This window comes from Plecotus auritus (genome assembly GCF_963455305.1).
Source record: "Plecotus auritus genome assembly, chromosome: 5".
Lineage (NCBI taxonomy): Eukaryota > Metazoa > Chordata > Mammalia > Chiroptera > Vespertilionidae > Plecotus > Plecotus auritus.
The window spans coordinates 86,357,900-86,380,740 of record NC_137776.1 but is presented as its reverse complement, the minus strand read 5'-3'; the positions used below and the strand labels follow the sequence as shown (position 1 = coordinate 86,380,740).

Below are 22,841 nucleotides of genomic sequence, written 5' to 3'. Positions count from 1 at the left end.
TCTCTGCAGAGCTGATCTTCCACAGTGGTCGAAGGTTGGTGATCAGTGGTCAGAGCCAGTCCTTGTAGTTGATTGGCCTGGGTAAATCCCTCCCACTAATGTGCCAAAAGCAATCAAGACTCAACTACAACAGGAGGGTGTACAGCTCACACAGGGGCTGTATCTCGAGTTCCCAGCTGTAGTGATCAGGGAGGCTGTGCCACTGGACCAAACAGGACACCTACTACATTAGACCACACTACCAAACAAGAGAGACAGAACAGTTCTGCCTAATAAATAGAAAGAAACACAAGGTGGTGGCCAAAATGAGGCGACAATAAAACATGGCAAATGAAAGAGAACAAAAATCCAGAAAAATAACTAAACAAAATGGAGATAAGCAATCTATGATATGCAGAGTTCAAAACACTGATTATAAGGACGCTCAAGGAACTTAGTGAGAGCCCCAACAGCATAAAAAAGAACCAGTCAGAAATGAAGGATACACTAACTAATGTAAAAAATAATTTATGCGTAATTGACAGTAGAGTAGAGGAAGCTGAGAATCAGATCAGCAATTAGGTATATAGGGAAGCAAAAAACACCCAATAAGAATAGCAAAAAGAAAAAAATAATTTAAAAAAATGAGGATAGTGTAAAGGAGACTCTGGGACAATTTCATGTGTATCAACATTTACATTATGGGGGAGCCAGAAGAGAAGAGAGAGAGAGAGCAAAGAAATTGAAAACCTATTGAAAAAAGAAATAATGACAGAAAACTTCTCTAACTTGGTAAAGGAAATAAACATACAAGTGCAGGAAGCACAGAGAATTCCAACTAAGATGAACCCAAAGATGCCCACATTAGGGCACATTATAATTAAAATGCAAAAGGTTAAAGACAGAGAATCTTTTTTTTTAATATATTTTATTGATTTTTTACAGAGAGGAAGGGAGAGGGATACAGAGTTAGAAACATCAATGAGAGAGCAACATCGATCAGCTGCCTCCTGCACACCTCCCACTGGGGATGTGCCCACAACCAAGGTACGTGCCCTTGACCAGAATCGAACCTGGGACCCCCCAGTCCGCAGGCCAACACTCTATCCACTGAGCCAAACCGGTTAGGGCAAGACAGAGAATCTTATAAACAGCAAGAGAAATCAGTTAATTACCTATGAGAGAGCTCCATAAGAATGATTATTTCTCAATAGAAACTTTGCAGGCCTGAAAGGAGTGGCAAGAAATATTCAAAGTGATGAAAAACAAGGACCTACAACCAAGATTATTCTACCCAGCAAAGTTATCATTTAGAATCAAAGGACAAATAAAGAGCTTCCCAGACTAGAAAAAGCTAAAGAAGTTCATTACCACCAAACCAGTATTATATGAAATGTTAAAGGGTCTTCTTTAAGAAGAAGAAAAGAAGATAAAATATCAACAATATAATGGCAATAAAACATATCTATCAACAATTGAATCTGCAAACAAAAAGAACAAGCAGAAAAGAAACAGACTCAAAGATACAGAGAACTTTTTGTTGGTTGCCATAGGGGAGGGAGGTTGGGTGAATGGACAAAAAATGTGAAGTGATTAAGAACTATAAATTGGTTGTTACAGAATAGTCATGGGGATGTAAAGTACAGCATAGGGAATATAGTCAGTAATATTCTAATAACTAGGTGTAGTGCTGAGTGGGTGTGGAATTTATTGAGATGATCACATATTGTGTTATATAATGTCTGGTAACTGGAGGGTACATTTGAAATGATGTATATCAACTATAATTGAAAATAAAAAAATGATTTTAAAAAATAGTCCTGGACCAAAGAGTTTCACAGGTGTGTTTTACCGAACATACAAAGCAGAGCTAACATCTATCTTTATCAAGTATTCCAAAAATTACAAGATGAGAAGATACTCACAAGCTTATTATATGAGGCCAGCATTGTCCTAATTCAACAACCAGAGAAAGGCACTAAGAAAATATAGGCCAATATCCTTGATAAACATAGATTAAAAAAAAAAAAAAAACCTCAACAGAACATTAGCAAACTCAATCCAGCAATACATTAAAAAGATTGCACACCATGATTAAGTGGGATTTATTCCTTGGATGCAAGGTTGGTGCAATATTAGCAAATCAATTAATGTGATATAGTACATAAAACAAAGAATAAAAATTATATTATCATATCAATAGATGCATCAAAGCATTTGACAAAATCAGTATTCATTTATGATTAAAAAAACAAAAACTTCTAGCAGAGTGGGAATAGAGATAATATATTTCAACATAATAAAGGCCCTACATGACAAACCTACAACTAACATCACATTCAAAGGGTAAAAACTAACAGCTCTTCCCTTAACATTGGGAACAAGACAGGGATGTCTACGTTCACCACTCTTATTCAACATAGTACTGGAGTCCTAGACATAGCAATCAGACAAGAAGAAGAAATAAAAAGCCTCTGAATTGGGAAAAAAGAGAAAGAATTAAAACTGTCATAATTTGCTGACGACATGATACTGTATATAGAGAATCTTAAAGATTCCACTAAAAGCGATTATACTGATAAATGAATTCAGTAAAGTAGCAGGATATAAAATTAATACTCAGTAACTTGTTGCATTTTTATACACCAATAATAAACTATCAGAAAGGGAAATTAGCCCTAGTTGGTTTGGCTCAGTGGATAGAGTGTCGGCCTGCAGACTGAAAGGTCCCGGGTTCGATTCTGGTCAAGGGCACATGTCCAGGTTGCGTGCTCGATCCCCAGTGTGGGGTGTGCAAGAGGCACCGAATCCATCATTCTCTCTCATCACTGATGTTTCTATCTCTCTTTCCCTCTCCCTTCCTCTCTAAAATCAATAAAAATATATATTTTTTAAAAAAGAGAAAGGGAAACTAAAAAAACAATCTTATTTACAATTGCATCAAAAAATTAAATACCTAGCCTGGCCAGTGTGGCTCCGTGGTTGAGTGTCAATCTATGAATCAGGAAGTCATGCTTCTGTTCCTGGTCAGGGCACATGCCTGGGTTGCGGGCTCAATCCCCAGTAGTGGGTGTGTAAGAGACAGCCAATTAATTATTTTTCTCATGATTATTTTTCTCTCTCTCTGAAATCAATAAAAAACATATATATTTTTAACATTAAATATGTAGAAATAAATTTTACCAAGGAGATAAAAGACCTAAGATTGAAGAAAGAAATTGAAGAAAATAAAAATAAATGAAAGCCATGTATTGAAAGAATTAACATCATTAAGATGCCCATACTACACAAAGCAATCTATATATTCAATGCAATATCTATCAAAATACCAATGGTGTACTTCACAAAACTGGAATATATATATATATATATATATATATATATATATATATATATATATATATGTATATATATATAATCTCCACAAAAGACCCCAAATAGCCACAGCAATCTTGAGAAAGAAGAACAAAGTTGAAAATATCATGCTACCTGATATCAAACTATATCACAAGGCTTTAGTAATCAAAACAAGTATAAAAGCAGACATATTGATCAATAAAACAGATTAGAAAGCCCCAAAATTAACCCACACCTACATGTGGGTCAATTAATATTTGACAAAGGACGCAAAAACATTCAATAGAGTAAACACAATCTATTCAATAAATGGTGCTGGGAAAAGTGGACAAATACATGCCAAAAAGTAAAAACTATACCACCTTCATATACCACATAAAAAATAAATAAATTCAAAATGGATTAAATATTTAATTATAAAGCTCAAAACTATAGAACTCCTAGATTAAAAGAAAAACATAGGTAGCAAAACCCTGAACATTTCTCTTAGCAATATTTTTTCTGATATATTTCTTCAGGTAAGGGAAACAAAAGAAAATATAAACAAATGGGATTACATCAAAGTAAAAAAAAATTGCACAGCAGACCACCAATAAAACAAAAATAAAAGACACTGAATTTGAGAAGATATTTGCCAATGAAATATCTGATTAAGAGTTAATATCCAAAATTTATAGAGAACTTATAAAGCTCAACACCAAAAATGCAGACAATCCAATAAAAATAAATGGGCAGAGGACCTAAATAGACACTTTCCAAAGAGGACATACAGATGGTCAATAGACATGAAAAGATGCTCAACATCACTAATCATCTGGGAAATGTAAATTAAAACCACAATGAGGTATCATCTCACACCTTTTAGAATGGCTATTATCAATAATCAATAAACAACCAAATGTTGGCAAGGATGTAAAGAGAAGGGAACCCTTGTTGGTATGAATGCAGATTGTGCAGCCACTTATGGAAAACAGTATGGAGTTTATTTAAAAAATAAAAATGAAACTGCCTTATGACCAAACAATTCCAATTCTTAATATATATACAAAGAAACTCAAAATACTAGTTTGAAAGAATATGTGCACTCTTATGCTCACTGCAGCATTATTTCCAATAGCCAAAATTTGAAAGCAACACAAGTGTTCATCAATAGATGAGTGAATAAAAATGTGGTGGTAGATATACAGTATATACACAATGGAATATTACTCAGCCATAAAAAAGAATGAAATCTTATCATTTGAGACAGCATGGATGGACCTAGAGGGTATTATACTAGTAAAATAAGTCAGTCAGTGAAAGTCAAATCCCATGTGATTTCACTTATACTCTATATGGAATCTAAAGAACAAAATATATGAAGAAACAAAACAAAAATAGTTTCGTAGGTACATAGAACAGATTCATGGTTGCCAAAGGGGAGGGTTTTAGCAGACTCAGTGTAAAAGGTGAAGAAATTGAGAAGTATAGATGGGTAGTTACAGAATAGTAACAACAATGTAAAATACAACATAAAAAATATAGTATGTATGGTGCTAGGTGGTACTGGAAATACCAGGGGAACACTTTGTAAAGTATGTGATTGTCTAGCCACTATGCTGTATACCTGAAACTAATATAAAATAATATTGAATGAAAAAAAAGCAAGCATCAAATTACCTACCTAAAATTAGAACATATAATAAAAGTTTTTAAAATGTTCAAATTAAATACTATTAAAATATTGATATCAAACATGTTGAATGAAGATTAAGCAAAATTTTTAGAAAATTCTATAGTTTTCAGTGTTTATATTAGAAAATAAAAATCAAACCCTAACACTGTAAGGAAAGGATCAAATAAAGTTAAAATTTGGCTTCTTGAAAAGGCAAATGTAAAATTTACCAATATCGACCAAAGTTGATAATGGAAAACAGAGAAATAAATCTTATAAATAACATTAGGACAGAAAAGACAAAAAATGCAAATAGTAAAATAATATTTAAAATGTTATAAAATTATTGTGATAAAAACTAAAAATTTGGTGAGATGGGTTTTTAGAATTGTGTAAATTGCCAAAACATATTAAAAAAGAAAGGTAAAGCTTAATCCTAAACCTATAATAGAATACAGTTTTTAAAATCTTTATACACACACAAAAATAACACTGTACACATTCATAGTGTAGCTTGTGCAAGATTTTAACAAAATAGATAGTATAAAACTTGGAATGGAAGAAACACTAATGTCATTATTAACACACTAGAGGCCCGGTGCATAAATTCATGCACAGGTGGGGTCCCTAGGCCTGGCCAGCAATCAGGGCTGATCGGGGCCATCTCGCCCAGTCCTGATAGGGGCTGGACTAATCAGGGGGAAGGAAGGGGGGTGGGACCTCGGGTGGTTGGCCAGCTGACCAGGGGAAGGGACTGGCCAGGGGGAGGGACCGGGGGAGGTTGGCTGGCCACGGGAGGTTGGCTGTGGGAGCGCACTAACCACCATGGGGCAGCTCCTGTGTTGGGCGTCTGCCCCCTGGTGGTCAGTGTGTGTAATAGTGACTGGTCGACTGGTTATTCCAGTCGTTCCGGTCATTCAGTCATAATGGTTGCTTAGTCTTTTATATATATATAGGTATATAGATAATAAGATAGCCTAAAAAAAATAGGTGTTGGTGAGCATATGGAAGAAGGGAAGCTCTCACACTGTTGCTGGTAGAAGCATAAACCTCACATAATTTATAAATCAAGTGGCAATGAGTGATACATTTGAGCACACACATGTCACATAAGCAAGCATAACACTTGAATGAAGCATAAGCAGCATTCTCTTGAAGTCTTTATATGGGCACCATGAGACATACATACAGATGTAGTGTTGTTCAAACTGTTTTATACATCAATAATTTCCCTTTTCAATTTGTGATAATTCCAAAATATGATTTTAAAATCCTGTCTTAAAAGAACACTATCAAGTGCAGACTTCTGTCTTAAATTTTTACCCTGAAAAAGTACTATAAGGATAAATAACATTGACAACATTATATAGTGGAAATATCAAAGAACTCGACCCTGGTATTCTTGACTATCTTCTAGGTTTCATTATTAACTAGCATTATAAACTGGCAATGCTATGATAATAAATTAAGAACTATCATTTCTTTATAGATTCTTTAAATGATAACATAATGCTAGTATTATTTGATATATTCTTAAATTAGAGCACTAGGAACAAGAAATAAAGGGAAATAGACAACATATATAATGACAATTTTTACAAGGAAGTGGGTCTGTAAACATTTCCCTAGGGCCACGGCTCATGATACTTGTGCATCCCAGTGCCTGTGCTTACCAGCTGCTGCCCTTGTACACCCCAGGCCGCATACTGCAACACGGAGTCCTCTACTTCTGGAGGGTTTAACTCCCAAACTTCCCTTGAAAAAAGGTAAATATTTTTTACATGAACAGATTGACATGTACACCAGTAATTTATTTGTACAATTTCTCATGAAAACCAGAAAATCAAAGAACTTACCTAGTGTGTATGTTGTAAATCACATATGAAGCAGTATACGAATAATGAAAAATCTGAAATTAAAAGAAAAGAGTTATTAACTATAGTTTGAAATAAAGGCTCTATCATATATATATATATATATATATATATATATATATATATATATATATGTTTTTATTAAATTCCAGGGTAGCCAAGTATTGGTTTTAGAGAGAAATCAAAATGTGAACTACTGCAGTTCTGGGGTTCATTACCTTCTCCAAGCCTTCCTGCAGTAGCCTTCTAACTTTTATCCGACCAGCATGTTTATTCAGTCCACTCTATACTTAGTATAATTGTGATCAGAATTCTCTCTTGTTAAAAATATTTAGTGATTCCTCATCATCTATAAAATAAAGTTCACACTGTTTTGTTGATGTTTAAGGCTTTTGGTATTTGGAGTCTACCTGTTTTTCCACTCTTATAATCCCACTACTTCCCTTCATCTAGTCTATATTTCCATTGCATTAGACAAATTCCCCTTGTATAGTCGCAACTTTTTCTTTCTAGGCCATCCTATCCTAACTCAGGTGGAAAATTTTCCTCCTCCTATTCCATTTCTCTCACAGATTACTCTGACTCTCAGGACACTCTCACCCTGTAGTGTACACTTTATAATTATTTTAAGTATGTGTCTTCTTTTCCCCAGAATGCTGTCAGATCCAGTTGTGTATTACCTTTACATCCTCCACATTACCTAATACAGAGTCATGTTTGCATGCAACATGCAACAGTATTTGTTGAGTAATGATTCTGATGGGGAAAATCTCATATAGCTTGAGGTGTTTATTGTTGGAAACAAAATGTGATACCTCCCCTAACCCCTTCATAGTAATTGTTGAAAATAATATATTAAATATTTGTTTGCAAGTATGTGATCTTCAAGAGATGTTAGTACCATCTAATAAAGAACCTTGTTTCTTTTTAAAGGCCATCTTCCCAAGGATTACGAACCTATGATGGGATGACATCAAATCCCAAAAATGGACCATAGTGGATAATGCAAAGATATTTCTACATTTGGTTCTTAGTAATTGGAAATGATGAAATAGTGGACTACTGAGTAAATGAGGAAAAATGCAAAAAAATAGGTTAAGGAAAGAGATGATGAATGTGTTGTATTTCAGTGAAAATTATTTTTCTCTAAGTTATTTAGTTCTGGTGAAGAAAATGTTTCTCTAGCTATATTAACTTATTATTTTCAGATTTTACAGAACTTATATTATACTTATACTTTCAGCATACAATTGTAAAAAGCTTATTTTATTCCTATAGTGGATGTGCATTGTATAATACTGCCAATTAAAATTCCTTTGAAGTCAATGTATTATTTATTCTCAGTGCAATAATAGCTCCAATTAAACAGGATTTCCACATATTTGGAAAAGCAATACTAATTTCTCTCTGTAGTGTAATAACAATCCTTCTCTATATGTTGTAATACTGTGTTTTCCAGTGAAGCTTTCTTCCTTTTGAAATAACTGAACTTTGAGATTGCCTTCACTAGAGAGTTGTAGACATAAAATGATTTTTCCTGGTGTCTATTTTGACATTCACATCATATTCTATACAGTTCCCTAATGAATACATATTTTGAGCCTTGAATTTGCTACTATGGCTGACAGGTGAGAAATGTGACCACATCTATAAACATTTTTTTTTATCTCAGAAAGTTCTGTTGCCAAAGCACACTGCCAAGTGATCACTTGACCTTCAAAGCAGACACATGTGTACATGACATTATGAGTAATGTAAACAATTCATCCTATCTGTAAATCATCTAGGACTATACCTGAATTCTAGGCTCACATCCATCCTCAGAGAAAAAAAATTGCTGTGCATTACTTTTTAGGCAAAGCATGCCGAAACAGTGACTGAGGCAAACCTGGATATAACCATTGAATCTGGTCTCTTTCTGTGATGTTTGTCATAGACGTAGCTGGCTCTTCTCAATGAATGACTCCAAAGGACTTAAATGTCCTCTAAATGATGTGATTTGGGGAGGGGGATATGGAAATCCACTTCCTGTCCTGTAATTCTTAGCCTGACACAGCATCTGTTTCTCACAGCTGGTGTGTAGAGGTGGAAGACCACAATAAAGAAGTTTACCTTGACTCGCCCCTAAACCCTTAACAGGTTGAAGCAATAAGGTGCAGGATTTCAGGCTCATCTGTAGGTGTCCTACAAAGCCAGCAGTTTGCCATCTACAGATAATTAGAATCTAGTCCTTTATTCCTAGTTTAGAGCTCTTTCCTCTAAATCCACTGCCCTTGGTGTAGTGTGTGTGTGTGTGTGTGTGTGTGTGTGTGTGTGTGTGTATGTGTGTGTGTGTGTTTGTGTGGTCCCAGCAGATCTCAAATACTTCTTCGTTTTGTAATTTCATAGTTAAAATAGCCTTTGATGCCCACATCAGAATATAATGAGTGGGGTAGGAGGAATCTTCAACAGGGTTAGAGGTAGAGGTTTCTCTTTGTTTGTTTGCATAGTGTTGCAGCAATTTTAAAAGGGGCTTTTTCAATGACAATTGGATTCAGCTTTAGTGATCATCTGTATTAAGGTGCACTGGTCTAAATTCACTTTGTGTTAATTTGTATCTATTTCCTTCTTTGGATAGCACTTCATTTTTTAACATATCAATATTTTATTTTCATATAGTACATATGTCTCCTTTATCCCCAATTGACCTCCCCCCGGCCTCCCTTAACCGCCCCAACGCCCCGCACATGCCCTCACCCTCTGGCACATGCCCTCATCCCCCAGTGTCTGTGTCCATTGGTTATGCTCATATGCATGCATACAAGTCCTTTAGTTGATCTCTTATCCCCCCACCCAACCCTCCCATGCCTTCCCTATGAGGTTTGATGGTCTGTTCAATGCTTCTTTGTCTCTGTATCTATTTTTTTCATCAGTTTATGATGTTCTTTATATTCCACAAATGAGTTAGATCATGTGATATTTATCTATCTCTGACTGGCTTATTTCGCTTAGCATAATGCTCTCCAGTTCAATCCATGCTGTTGCAAATGGTAAGAATTCCTGCTTTTTTATAGCAGTGTAGTATTCCATTATGTAGATGTACCACAGTTTTCTAATCCACTCATCTGCTGATGGGCACTTAGGCTGCTTCCAAATCTTAGCTATAGTAAATTGTGTTCCTATGAACATAGGGGTACATATATCCTTTCTGATTGGTGTTTCTGTTTTCTTGGGATATATTACTAGAAGTGGGATTACTGGGTCAAATGGGAGTTCCATTTTTAGCTTTTTGAGGAAATGCCATACTGTCCTCCACAGTGGCTGTACCAGTTGCACTCCCACCAGCAGTGAAGAAGGGTTCCTTTTTCTCCACATCCTCCCTAGCACTTGTCGTTTGTTGATTTGTTGATGGTAGCCATTCTGACAGGTATGAGATGGTACCGCATTGTTGTTTTGATTTGCATCTCTCAGATAATTAGTGACTTTGAGCATGTTTTCATATGACTCTTGGCCTTCTGTATGTCCTCTTTCTAAAAGTGTCTATTTAGGTCCTTTGCCCATTTTTTGATTAGATTGTTTACCTTCCTTTTGTTAAGTTGTATGAGTTCCCTGTAAATTTTGGATATTAAACCCTTATCAGAGATAACATTGGCAAATATGTCCTCCCATGCAGTGGGCTTTCTTGTTGATGGTTTCTTTTGCTGTGCAGATGCTTTTTATTTTTATGAAGTACCATTTGTTTATTTTCTCAGTTTCCATTGCACTAGGAGCTGTATAGGTAAAGATATTGCTATGACAAAAGTCTGCTATTTTGGTGCCTATGGCTTCTTCTAAGATTTTTATGGTTTCCCATCTTATGTTTATGTCTTTATCCATTTTGAGTTTATTTTTGTGTATGGTGTAAGTTGGTATTCTTTTTGTTAACATTCCTCATTTCCTCTTATCAATGGTTCTTGTAAGGCATTGACTAGGTAAGTCTTGATTCAAGATGAGAGGATAAAAGTGGAGTCACTAATGTTAGAGACAGTCTTTTTCCTCTAAAGTTTGGCTGCTGCATAACAAGAGCCAAACTGAGCACCTTGGGGACATGGACATTTCACAGTCAAAAATCACATATTCATTTCATCTTTGCAAGTGATATTCCACTGCTTGTTACAGAGTTTGAATGGTCAATGGCTGCCCTAACCGGTTTGGCTCAGTGGATAGAGCGTTGGCCTGCGGACTGAAGGGTCCCTGGTTCGATTCCAGTCAAGGGCATGCACCTGGGTTGCAGGCACATCCCCAGTAGGAGGTGTGCAGGAGGCAGCTGATCAATGTTTCTCTCTCATCGATGTTTCTAACTATCTATCCTCTCCCTTTCCTCTCTGTAAGAAATCAATAAAATATTTTAAAAAAAAAGAATAGTCAATGGCTGAGGTAATGGGCATGGGGCAAAACTGAGATATAATATGCAAAATATCGATCAAAGCTTACTCTTAGAAGGTGTCCTTGAAATGTCCAATCATCCCATATCATGATGCCAAAAAGTATTTGTTGGGAGGTACAGAAAGTATCATAAGATCCTGCAATGCAATCTGATCCACATCACCTCTACATTACTCTGGGATCCCCAAGAAGTGGTTGATTACTAAATGTTAATTACTAAGAATGGTACAATCAATTCTTATTATTTGTTGTACTTATGTTCTATAAGTCATTGTATACATTGAATTAGCAAAGACTGAACCATTGCTTCTAAGAGAAATACAGGGTTAGGTTGCTGTGAGCCTTTGGTTATAACAGTTTCATCAACCAATCAACACATAATCTTATTTTATATAAGTTTCTTTATGAAGACACTATATCTAATATTTAGTATTGTTAACTCATTAACGTTGAACTCATGGCCAATAGCATTCTGACTCATCCTGAGTGATGCTTATTTGATAGAGGTACTTTATCTATAAAGCACATACAGCCTTCTTGTAACTAGGAACACAGAACGACATTTCAGCACTATGTTTGGGGGATATTTTAAATAGAAAAACCATCAACAAAAAGCATCAGCATGTGAAAAACATAGTACAAATAAGGCCATGTAAAAGACGTTTCACAGTATGAAAGGTGAAATAAGAAAATAAAGGGCTGCCTTGTACGATCTCAGCTGAGAAAGTGTGCACCATGCACCTCACATGTCTGCTTCCCTGCACATGTAGATGACAGAGGATGTACAGTGAGCATTGATTTTTGAGGTTACAAATACATCCTGGAAATTGGGAAATTCTGCAAATCCAGAATCTTCAAATAATGAAATAACATAAACATAGCCTGGGCTATTACTGGAAGAAAGAAAAAAAAAACAGGCATATTTAAGGCCTGCCAGAACTTGAATAAGAAAAGTATAGATGTTATCCCAAATGGTGGAATTCATGCTGTGTAAAAGAAAACTAGCTTCATTCATCAACTCTTTATTAAGCAACCTCTTTGACACACACATTGCACTAATACTATTTTAAAAAAAAAGATTGTGATAATAAAAATTATCTTTAAAATAGTACAACATATAAAGGAGTATCAGTTGATAATTTTTATTTACTCTTGTATGTTGTCTGTCAGTTTGTAAACATTTATGGGATACTGATTATGCACAAACTCATAAGTTAAGTACCTTGCCCAATGAAAAGGCCATAATAAATGTGACCCCTGTCCCCAAGCAGCTCTTGATGCAGTTGGGGTTCCAAGGTTAAGAAACATTCCATTAGCAATGGGGCACTCTGTGAAAGGTCAGAGTTAAATAAGGACTTGCAGATTATAAATGTATAGGCTTTCCGAGAAGCAATTCATCTTTTTGGCTTCAAGTTAGCATCATAAAGAATGTAACAATTGACTTAGGCATTGAAGGGACTAATAGGGTTGAGGAAAATGCAGCCAATGTAGTAAACAAGTTTATCCTGCGTATAACTAACAATTCTTGACATGAACATTTGCTGTATACCTAACTCTTCTGAGTGCTTTGCATATATCATTTGATGTTTAAAGCAGCCTCAAGAAGATGCTATCATTCATAGTTCACATGATGGGCTCTGGAAGCACTGAACGTGTGAGTAGGAAATGGAGCTACAATCTGAGCTCACGTCCGTCTGGTTACAACTCATAGCATGACTTTCTTTCTCTGTACATCTCTTCAGGGACCTCAGACAGGAAGCATGACTACAGCTTTGCAAAAGATTCATTTCTGAAAGACCTATTAAGCCACCATCCAAAGATATATTGACAGGAGTAGGCGTGAATTAATTATGATTACCGCAGTTAAAAGAGATTTCATTTTAGAAAGATGACCTAATATATCAGATTAAAATGTAAATCTTCTCCTTTAGCTGTTTTTCACAATTTTTTTCTTGGAAAATTGGTTGTTACCTAAGACATCTATGGACATTCATGTCAAGAAGAGTTATACTTATAAGAAAAAAGAACAGGGCACTTTAGTAATTTATTCTTGAACCAGATGTTTACACTCTGGGTGCCAAACCTTTTTCTGCACTGTAGTTAAACTGCCAGGTTGGTTTAAATAGTGTGTATTTTCATGGCCTGGAGAATAATTAAAGTAGGTTTATGTTTTGCCATGGACTCAAACAGTTAGAAAAACTAACCTATGAGGATGCAAGTTTCTGAGCGAATAGCATTTATGAAAAAATATCAGTGAGAGAAAAGACAACAAAAGCAAAGGGCATTTTTTTCTCTTGGAAGTGTTATGAGGATGTCAGGCTTGTTCTAGAATAATGAAGTACCTTTTAGGATGAGTGAGCAGTGGTTCTGTTGTTTGAAAAAAAAATCTTTATTATGAAGTGGAGAACTAGATAGTCAGGTAGGACACTCTGATGTAGTAAATGCAATTCACAAAAATTACAAGCTTCGGCTCTACAAAAATGTTTTCAATGTATAAAAAGGGCTTGGTGAACACCGTGAACATTATTAGCTAGAAGGGAAAATAAAAATGAAAGGGAATTAAAGGTATACTTTATACTTGTCAGTATTTTAATCTACTTTCATTTGTGTTCTCACTGAATGTTCACCATAAATTTTAAGATATTATTCATCCAGAATACACAACTAGTAAAACAGAGACTGAAACCAAGGTCCTACAGATTCCAAACATGTCATCACTGTTTTAATGTGCTTCCACATGGCAGAACCATGCAGGATTCTTCATCCTGTTACCATCATGGCTGACCATAAAGATGGGAGCACTAAATATAAATGCTGCTACAGAAAATAAAGTTTGTGTCGCTTAAATTCAGCTCTATTTATGCTAAGATCTATATAAAACAAAAATGAACTCTCTAAAGAAAAAACAAGACTATCTGGCACAAAACCAATTTAACTCTTCTGTTAGCCTGCAGCCATCACCACAGAGAATATAGTAAAGTAATACTTTTACTTTTTCTCTCTTTATTTGGGTCTTGTAGGCTTCCCATTTGGAAAAAAAAATAGTGTAGTCTGAAATGAATAGTGAATATTGCATTCAAGTCTCAAAAGCAGACAGATGCCAATATTACCTTGGCATCATTTTTCATGTAGAACTATTGTGTCCAAGGTATAATCTAACCACCCTGCACATTCACAACAGCCAACACAAGAATATACGTTATTATATAACAGCAGACTTCTGAGCTAGCAGAATAAATAATTTTCTGCTATATCCCTTGTTAAATAAATTAACAATCACCATAATCAAACCCCCTTCAAGTTGTTCTTAGAATTCAGTAATGTCTAGATCTAGAATGTAGAATTTCACTTCAAAGAGGGCCCAAAGCATCAGGTTTTCAATAATCTATAATAATGCTAATTAGGCTGAACATCCTTCCAGACGACCTTCTGGATGAAGCTGGGGCTGTGAGGGAAGCCCGGATCCTGGGTGCCAGAGGGAAGCTGGTGCAGGCAACTGGGGGAAGGAAGGCCTATTCTTGCACAAATTTCATGCATCAGGCCTCTAGTCCATATATAACATGTAACCTTCACCATAATATATTGCTGACTGAAGTAATTCATTGGTAATGCCACTCTCTGTGAATATTTTTTCATGTACCAGACTTTTTGCATTCATTACTGAATATGAGCTACTTTCACACCAATTGGTGTTAAACTATTTCCTGTGTGTCATCATTGGAAGTATCTGGATTGATACCTGAATAACACATAAAGGTCTATTGCTACCAGTGATGTAAGTCAGCTATCAATTTTCACTAGAAAAAATTGAAACATAATCTAACTGCATACAAACTAGTTTTCTCTCTAGCATGTCAATGCAGAAATAAATATATTGCAATAGAACAGGGTGACAGAGGAACTCTCAACCTTAACTTTGGTGCTAGAACTGAATGGCAAGGATGAAAATTACTGCTTCCACATATAGAAATGCACAGGTCCCTGTTAATGGAGCCAAGCATGTGCCTTAGGAAAGGGTTCCTTCATTCCACAGTAACTTTGTTGGAACAGTTCTTTCATAATTTCAATGGGATCAAATCTTACTTTGTTTTCTCAAGCAGATCACTTAAAATTTTTAATTTATTCATCAGGGAAATGGAAAAAGCAAAATATTTTCAACGGTTTTGTTATACAAATTAGAGGGCAAATTATATGAAAACTATTTAACTGTTACATGAAGCTAAACCAAGAGAATGGAGACAGAAAAAAATCAAATTTATTTGAATTGCAACTTGTTAATTTCTTTAATAAAACTGTTACTATCAAGCAGGAAAAAAAAAGTCTACAAAACATAAAATTACTTGTATGGATTTGTCTTAGTCACTTTTCACAACACTATTTTCCCATAGATAATTAAGACTCACCTGTATTGAATGATTTTTTTAAATATTGGGAAAATATAATTTTCAAGAATGTATAATTTATGTAAGTATTTACATGTTAACAGCTATTTAGGTTGATAATATTTTTCATATATTATATGAAATGCTGAAATTATTTTCATTGCATATTTATGTACATCTTTAGGATATATTCCAGAATTAAAATTTGTAGGTCAGAAGATATGCACATTTTACACCTTAATTCATATTACCAAGTAAATTTTCAGACAGGTTAAAAACAATTTATGTTGCTGTGTACTACACAAGTATCTTTTTTTTCCTTAATGCCAAAAAATATATAATATTACCTATTGTGTTGTTTTGTATTGTTTGAATGGCAAAAACAAAAGCACTTCATTATTTAGACTTGCAGTTTGTGAATCAGCTTGAATATCTTGTCATAAGCTTTTAATGCTTTGTATTTCATTTGTGACTTGTCTGTGTATTTTCTATGGGGTTATTTATATTTTTATTGTTGATCTCTTAATGTTCTTTTTATATTTTGAATTGTAACTTTGTTTTCATGAATACAACAAGTATTTTAGCCAATTGATGTTTGCCTTTTAATTTGTGTGTTCTATAAAGAAATTTTAAATCTGTATATGAATTTTTAAAGCTATTTTCTCTTTCAGATGCTAGTTGCATGCCAAGGGGAAGCTTCAGTAATAACATTATAAAATTTAAATAATTTTTCTAGTACTTTAAAAATCCATGGTCTCTTCAATTCACTTACAATTATTTTTTGTTTAAGGTACAAAGTATATATTCAGTTTGGTTCTTTATTCCCCAGATAACCAGGCAGTTTTCCACCTCAATTATTTGAGCAATTTATATATATTGCACATTACCTTTAAAAAACTCTTGAGTTATTTCTTTAAAAACAGATTTTTATTGGAAATATACACACACACACACACACACACACACACACACACACACACATTAGTGGCCCGGTGCACGAAATCCATGCACATTAAATGGGGATTAATTAGAGGAAATAATTTAATATTGCTATTTGCCCTCTCTCTATAATAGAAGTGTCAGAGATGAAAGATAATTAGTAAAATGTATATGAAAACCTTCCTCCTGTCAGAGTCTGGGGCGCACCACGGGACCCAGAGTCAAGTCCCTGCTCACCCACATGTGCCTCAAAATCATGTGAGACCCAGACCCGGCTGCCCCCTCCCCCATTGGGCTAGATCCAGACCTGGCCAGTCCCCCCCTTGTCAAGCCCCGCCAGGCAGGGGGTGTAGCCTCAGGTCCCCTGGCCCGGCACCAGGATGGGGGGCATGGCCTGAGGTCCCCCAGCCCAGATAAGGGCGGGGTGCATGCCTTGAGGTCTCCCATCAAGCCCTGCCAGGTGGGGGGACACAACCTGAGATTCCCTGTCTAGCCCTGCTGGGTGGGGGGTGCAGCCTGAGTTCCCCTGACCCAGCACTGGGGATGCACCTTGAGGTCCCCTGTCCAGCCCTGCTGGGTGGGTAGCATGGCCTGAGGTCCCCTGTCAAGCCCCGCCAGGCAGGGGGGCGCAGCCTCAGGTCCCCCGGCCTGGTGCCGGGGTGGGGGGCACGGCCTGAAGTCCCCTGTCAAGCCGCACCTAGTGGGGGGTGTGGCCTGAGGTCCCCTAGCCCAGCACCAGGACGGGAAGCGCACCTTGAGGTCCCCCGTCAATCTCCGAAGGGCGGGGGGGGGGGCATGACCTCAGGTTCCCTGGCCTGGCGCCGGGGCGGAGGTCACGGCCTGAGGTCCCCCAGCCTGGTGCCAAGGCGTGAGGCGTGGCCTGAGGTCCCCCAGCCTGATGCCAGGGAGGGGGACACAGCCTGAGGTCCCCTGTCAAGACCCATGGGGACAGGGGAGGGCTTAGCCTCCGGTCCCTGCTGATTGCTCATTAAGGCTCCTTACAGGAACTTGGCCTCAGCTGTGGGTGCACCCATCTTTGTGATGGAGTGATGGTCAATTTGCATATTACTGTTTTATTAGATAGGATATATATATGAATTTCTAGTTGATATTCCATGGCCAGAAAGAATAACCAAACTTTGCAGAAAATGCTATTAATATTATTGGATAGCCATATGCAAAACAATAAACCTTTATCTTTTGCAGCATGCAATAATCTTAACAAAAGTAAATCAGAGCTCTCAATATAAAATCTAAAGTGTCTACAAGAAAGCAATACTAGATAAAATCTTTGTTGCTTTTGCTTAGGAAAAATGTCTTGGGTCAAAAGCACCATAAATAAATGAAAAACTGAATTGGTTTTCATCCAACTTAAGAATGTCTGATATTTAAAAAAAAAAAAAAAATGTCACCTATTTCACCCAGATAGTGTGGCTCAGTTATTGAGTGTTGACCTGTGGACCAAGAGGTCATTGTTCAATTCCCAGTCAGGGCACAGGCCAGGATTGTGGCTCAATCTGCAGTGGGGGGTGTGCAGGAGGCAGCCAATCAATGATTCTCTCTCATCATTGATATTTCTCTCTCTCTCTCCCCCTCTCCATTTTTCTCTGAAGTCAATAAAAAAATATTTTTTAAGTCACCTATTTCAAAATGAAATGGTCAGTCACATACTATTTGCAAATCACATGTGATAAAGGGTTTGTGTCCAAAATAAATTTAAAAATTCATAACTCAACAATAACAAAACTGGCAACTACATACCCAAAAGGGGAAATATTTGGACAAGCATTTATCCAAAGATATATGGATGGTAATTAAAGCCATGAATCCATGTTAAGGGAAATTTCACTAGGAAAATTAAAATGTCGTTACATACTATTAGAATGGCAAAATAATAATAATAATAATAATAATAATAATAATACAAATTGTGATGATAAGTAGCAATTGTCAAATGGTACTTCAGAAAATAGTTTCACAGTTTTTTATAAGGTTAGATGTATACTTGCCATATGATTCATCAATTCTCACTCTTAAGTATTTCTCAAAGTGAAATGTAAATCTATGTTTATATAAAATCCTGTGTTCAGTTTTTTAGCTCATGAACCTGAAATCACTGAAATGTCCCTCAGTTGGGAAATGGCTAAATAAATAGTGGTCTGTCAATACAATGAAATACTATCCTATCTAATAAAGAGGAAATATGCTAATTAACCATCACTCCGTCACAAAGATGGCTGCACCCACAGCTGAGGCCAAGTTCCCATAAGGAGCTTTAACAAGCAATCAGCAGGAACCTGGGGCTACACCCTCCCCCGCCCCTGTGGGGCTTGACAGGGGACCTCAGGCCGCCTTCCACACCTGGCAGGGCTTGACATGGGACCTCAAGGTGCCCTTCCCATCCTGGTGCTGGGCTAGGGGACCTCAGGCTGCTCCCCCCGCCCCAGTGCCAGGCCAGGGGACCTCAGGCCATGCCCCCCACCAGGTGGGGCTTGATGGGGAACCTCAAGGTGTGCTTCTCATCCTGGTGCTGGGATAGGGGACCTCAGGCTGCTCCCCCCATCCCAGTGCCAGGCCAGGGGACCTCAGGCCGTGCCCCCCACCTGGCAGGGCTTCATAGGGGACCTCAGGCCACGCCCCCCACCCAGTGGGGCTTGACAGGGGATCTCAGGCCATGTCCCACACCTGGCGGGGCTTAATGGGGGACCTCAAGGCATGCCCCCCACCCCGGTCTGGGCTGGGGGACCTCAGGCCACGCTCCCTGTCCTGGCACTGGGCCAGGGGACCTGGGGATATGTTCCCTGCCTGGCGGGGCTTGACAAGGGTGGGACTGGCCAGGTCTGGATCTAGCCCAATCGGGGGGGCTGGCCAGGTCTGGGTCTCACGCGATTTTGAGGCACATGTGGGTGGGTGGGGACTTGACTCTGGGTCCCCTGGTGTGCCCCAGACTCTGACAGGAAGAAGGTTTTCATATACATTTTACTAATTATCTTTCATCTCTGACACTTCTATTATAGAGAAAGGGCAAATAGCAATATTAAATTATTTCCTCTAATTAATCCCCTTTTAATGTGCACGAATTTCGTGCACTGGGCCACTTGTTCTGCAATAAAAAGGAACAAAATACTAATATTTACAACAGCATGCATGAAGCTTGTTGCATTATGTAAAGTAAAAGAAACCAGATTTAAAAGGTTACATACTCTATGATTCCATTTATATGATACTAGTGGGCTGGTGCATGAAATTCGTGCATGGGGAGGGGAGGGATGCTGTCCTTCAGCCTGGCCTACACCCTCTCCAATCTAGAACCCCTCAGGGGATGTCCGACTGCCTCTTGCAATCCAGGACTGCTGGCACCTAAGTACTCACCTGCCTGCCTGCCTGATTGCCCCTAACCACTCTGCCTGACAGCCTGATCACCCCCAACTGCCATCCCCTGCCAGCCTGCTCACCCCCAACTGCCCCCACTGCCAGCCTGCTCGCCCCCACTTGCCCTCCTCACCATCCTGCTTGCTCCCAACTGCCCCCTGCTGGCCTGCTCACCCCCAATTGCCCCCCCCCCCCCCAAGACAAGAAGAAAAAACAAAAGGCATCCAAATTGGAAAAGAATAAGTAAAACTGTCCTTATTTGCAGATGACATGATATTATACATAGAAAACCCCAAAGACTCCATCAAAAAACTACTAGACTTAATAAATGAATTCGGCAATGTAGCAGGATACAAAATTAACACCCAGAAATCTATGGCCTTTTATACACCAATAATGAACTCACAGAAAGAGAAATGAAAAAAAAAAAAACAACCAAATTTACCATTGCACCAAAAATATTAAAATACCTAGGAATTAACTAAAGAGGTAAAAGACCTGTACTCAGAAAACTACAGGACATTGCAAAAAGAGATAGAGGAAGACATAAACAAATGGAAGAACATATCATGTTAATGAATTGGTAGAATCAACATCATTAAAATATCCATACTACCCAAAGCAATCTACAGATTCAATGCAGTCCCCATTAAAATACCAACGGCATATTTCAAAGATATAGATCAAACACTCCAAAAATTCATCTGGAATAAAAAAAGATCCTGAATAGCCACAGCTATCCTGAGAAAGAACAAAGTTGGAGGGATCACAATACCAGATATCAAGCTATATTACCAAGCCATGGTTCTCAAAACTGCCTGGTACTGGCACAAGAACAGACATATAGACCAATGGAAAAGAACAGAAAACCCAGAAATTGGCCCAAGCCATTATGCTCAATTAATATTTGACAAAGTAGGCAAGAGCACACAATGGAGTCAAGACAGTCTCTCTTCAATAAATGGTGCTGGGAAATTTGGTCAGATACATACAAAAATAATAAAATTAGATCACCAACCTACACCATACACAAAAACAAACTCAAAATGGCTAAAGGACTTAAATGTAAGATGGGAAACCATAAAAATCTTACAAGACTCCATAGGCAGCAAAATAGCAGACATTTGTCATAGCAATATCTTTACTGACACAGTTCCTAGGGCAATGGAAACTAAGAAGAAAATAAACAAATGGGACTACATCAAAATAAAAAGCTTCTGCACAGCAAAAGAAACCATCAACAAAACAACAAGAAAGCCCACTGCATGGGAGAACATATTTGCCAATACTATTTCAGATAAGGGTTTAACCTCCAAAATTTACAGAGAACTCAACTTTACAAAAGGAAGATAAACAATCCAATCAAAAAAAAAAATGGGCAAAGGACCTAAACAGACACTTTTCAAAAGGGGACATACTAGTACAGAAAGCCAAAAGACATATGAAAACTTGCTCAAAGTCACTAATTATCTGAGAGATGCAAATCAAAACAACAATGAGGTACCATCTCACACCTGTCAGAATGGCTACCACCAACAAATCAACAAACGACAAGTGCTGGAGAGGATGTGGAGAAAAAGGAACCCTCCTGCACTGCTGGTGGGAATGCACACTGGTGTAGTCACTGTGGCAGACAGTATGGAGTTTCCTGAAAAAGTTAAAAATGGAACTCACATTTGATCCAGTGATCCCACTTCTAGGACTATATCCCAAGAAACCAGAAACACCAATCAGAAAGGATATACGCACCCCTATTTCATAGTAGCACAATTTACCATAGCTAAGATTTGAAAACAACCTAAGTGCCCATCAGCAGATGAGTGGATTAAAAAACTGTGGTACATCTACACAATGGAAACTATGCTGCTATAAAAAAGAAGGAACTTTTACCATTTGCAACAGCATTGATGGAACTGGAGAGCATTATGCTAAGCGAAATAAGCCAGTTGGAGAAAGATAAATATCATATGATCTCACTCATATGTGGGATATAATGGTCAACATAATTTGATGAACAAGAATAGATCCAGAGACAAATGGCAGGGGATGAGGGGGTTAGAGAGCAACCAAAGGACTTGTATGCATGCATATTAGCATAACCAATGGACACAGACACTGGGGCAGAGGGGGCTTGCCCGGGGTGGGAATGGTTGGGGAGAGAAAGGAGACATATGTAAAACTTTAGACAATAATAATAATAATAATAATAATAATAATAATAAAAGCAGGAATGAATACAAGATGACAGGGTGTAATATTTGGTGTTTTGACACTATTCTATATCTTGATTGTAGTGGTGGTCTCACGTCTGTATGTACTTGCTAAAATTTGCAGACCAACACACTAAAAAAAAGGACAATTTTCTTGATTTAAATCATACCTTAATATAAAAAATATGAGTTATTTGTCACCTGAGATTCAGGCTAGATTTAAAAGATGAACAAAGGAATAGAGAAATATTTTAAGACATTTATAAATCTATTAAGACACCATCAGTATAATTTTCTGTGTTCAAGTTGTCTTATTCTACTTTGCAAGGTATGATTTTACAAATAAATGGAGATCTGGCTTTTAATTTTACCATTTTTCTATAAATCTAAGATGTACATTTTTTTCCACATTTTAACAACTCTGAAATTGAGATGACTCTGAAGTAAATGGAATGTCATAATTTAATTGCTTCTTGGAACACAAAATAATGGTGTATCTTTCAATTGATGATATCTCAGATTGGGTGAACTACAGTAATTTATTCTACTCTAGCAAACACGTTGTGATAAAGGGAAGTAAGTACGTCTTTGTCAAAAGGGTTAAAGGCTAGAATGCTCTGACCGCTGTGCTCTGCTGTGTTTCATCAACAAGACAGTCCTAATTACCTAG

At 37.3% G+C, this 22,841-nt stretch overlaps 1 protein-coding gene across 4 annotated transcripts in view; it reads right to left on the bottom strand.

The window, feature by feature from the left end:
- DPP10 (dipeptidyl peptidase like 10) overlaps window positions 1–22,841 on the bottom strand; it is a 728,831-nt gene that overhangs the window by 144,585 nt on the left and 561,405 nt on the right. For all 4 annotated transcript variants that reach the window (XM_080667876.1, XM_080667877.1, XM_080667878.1 and 1 more), the window contains exons 6-7: window positions 6,847–6,899; window positions 6,664–6,745 (exon numbers count right to left, since the gene is read on the bottom strand). In XM_080667876.1, the coding sequence (XP_080524002.1) occupies window positions 6,664–6,745; window positions 6,847–6,899 (135 nt within the window). The remainder of the gene's footprint in view (window positions 1–6,663; window positions 6,746–6,846; window positions 6,900–22,841) is intronic.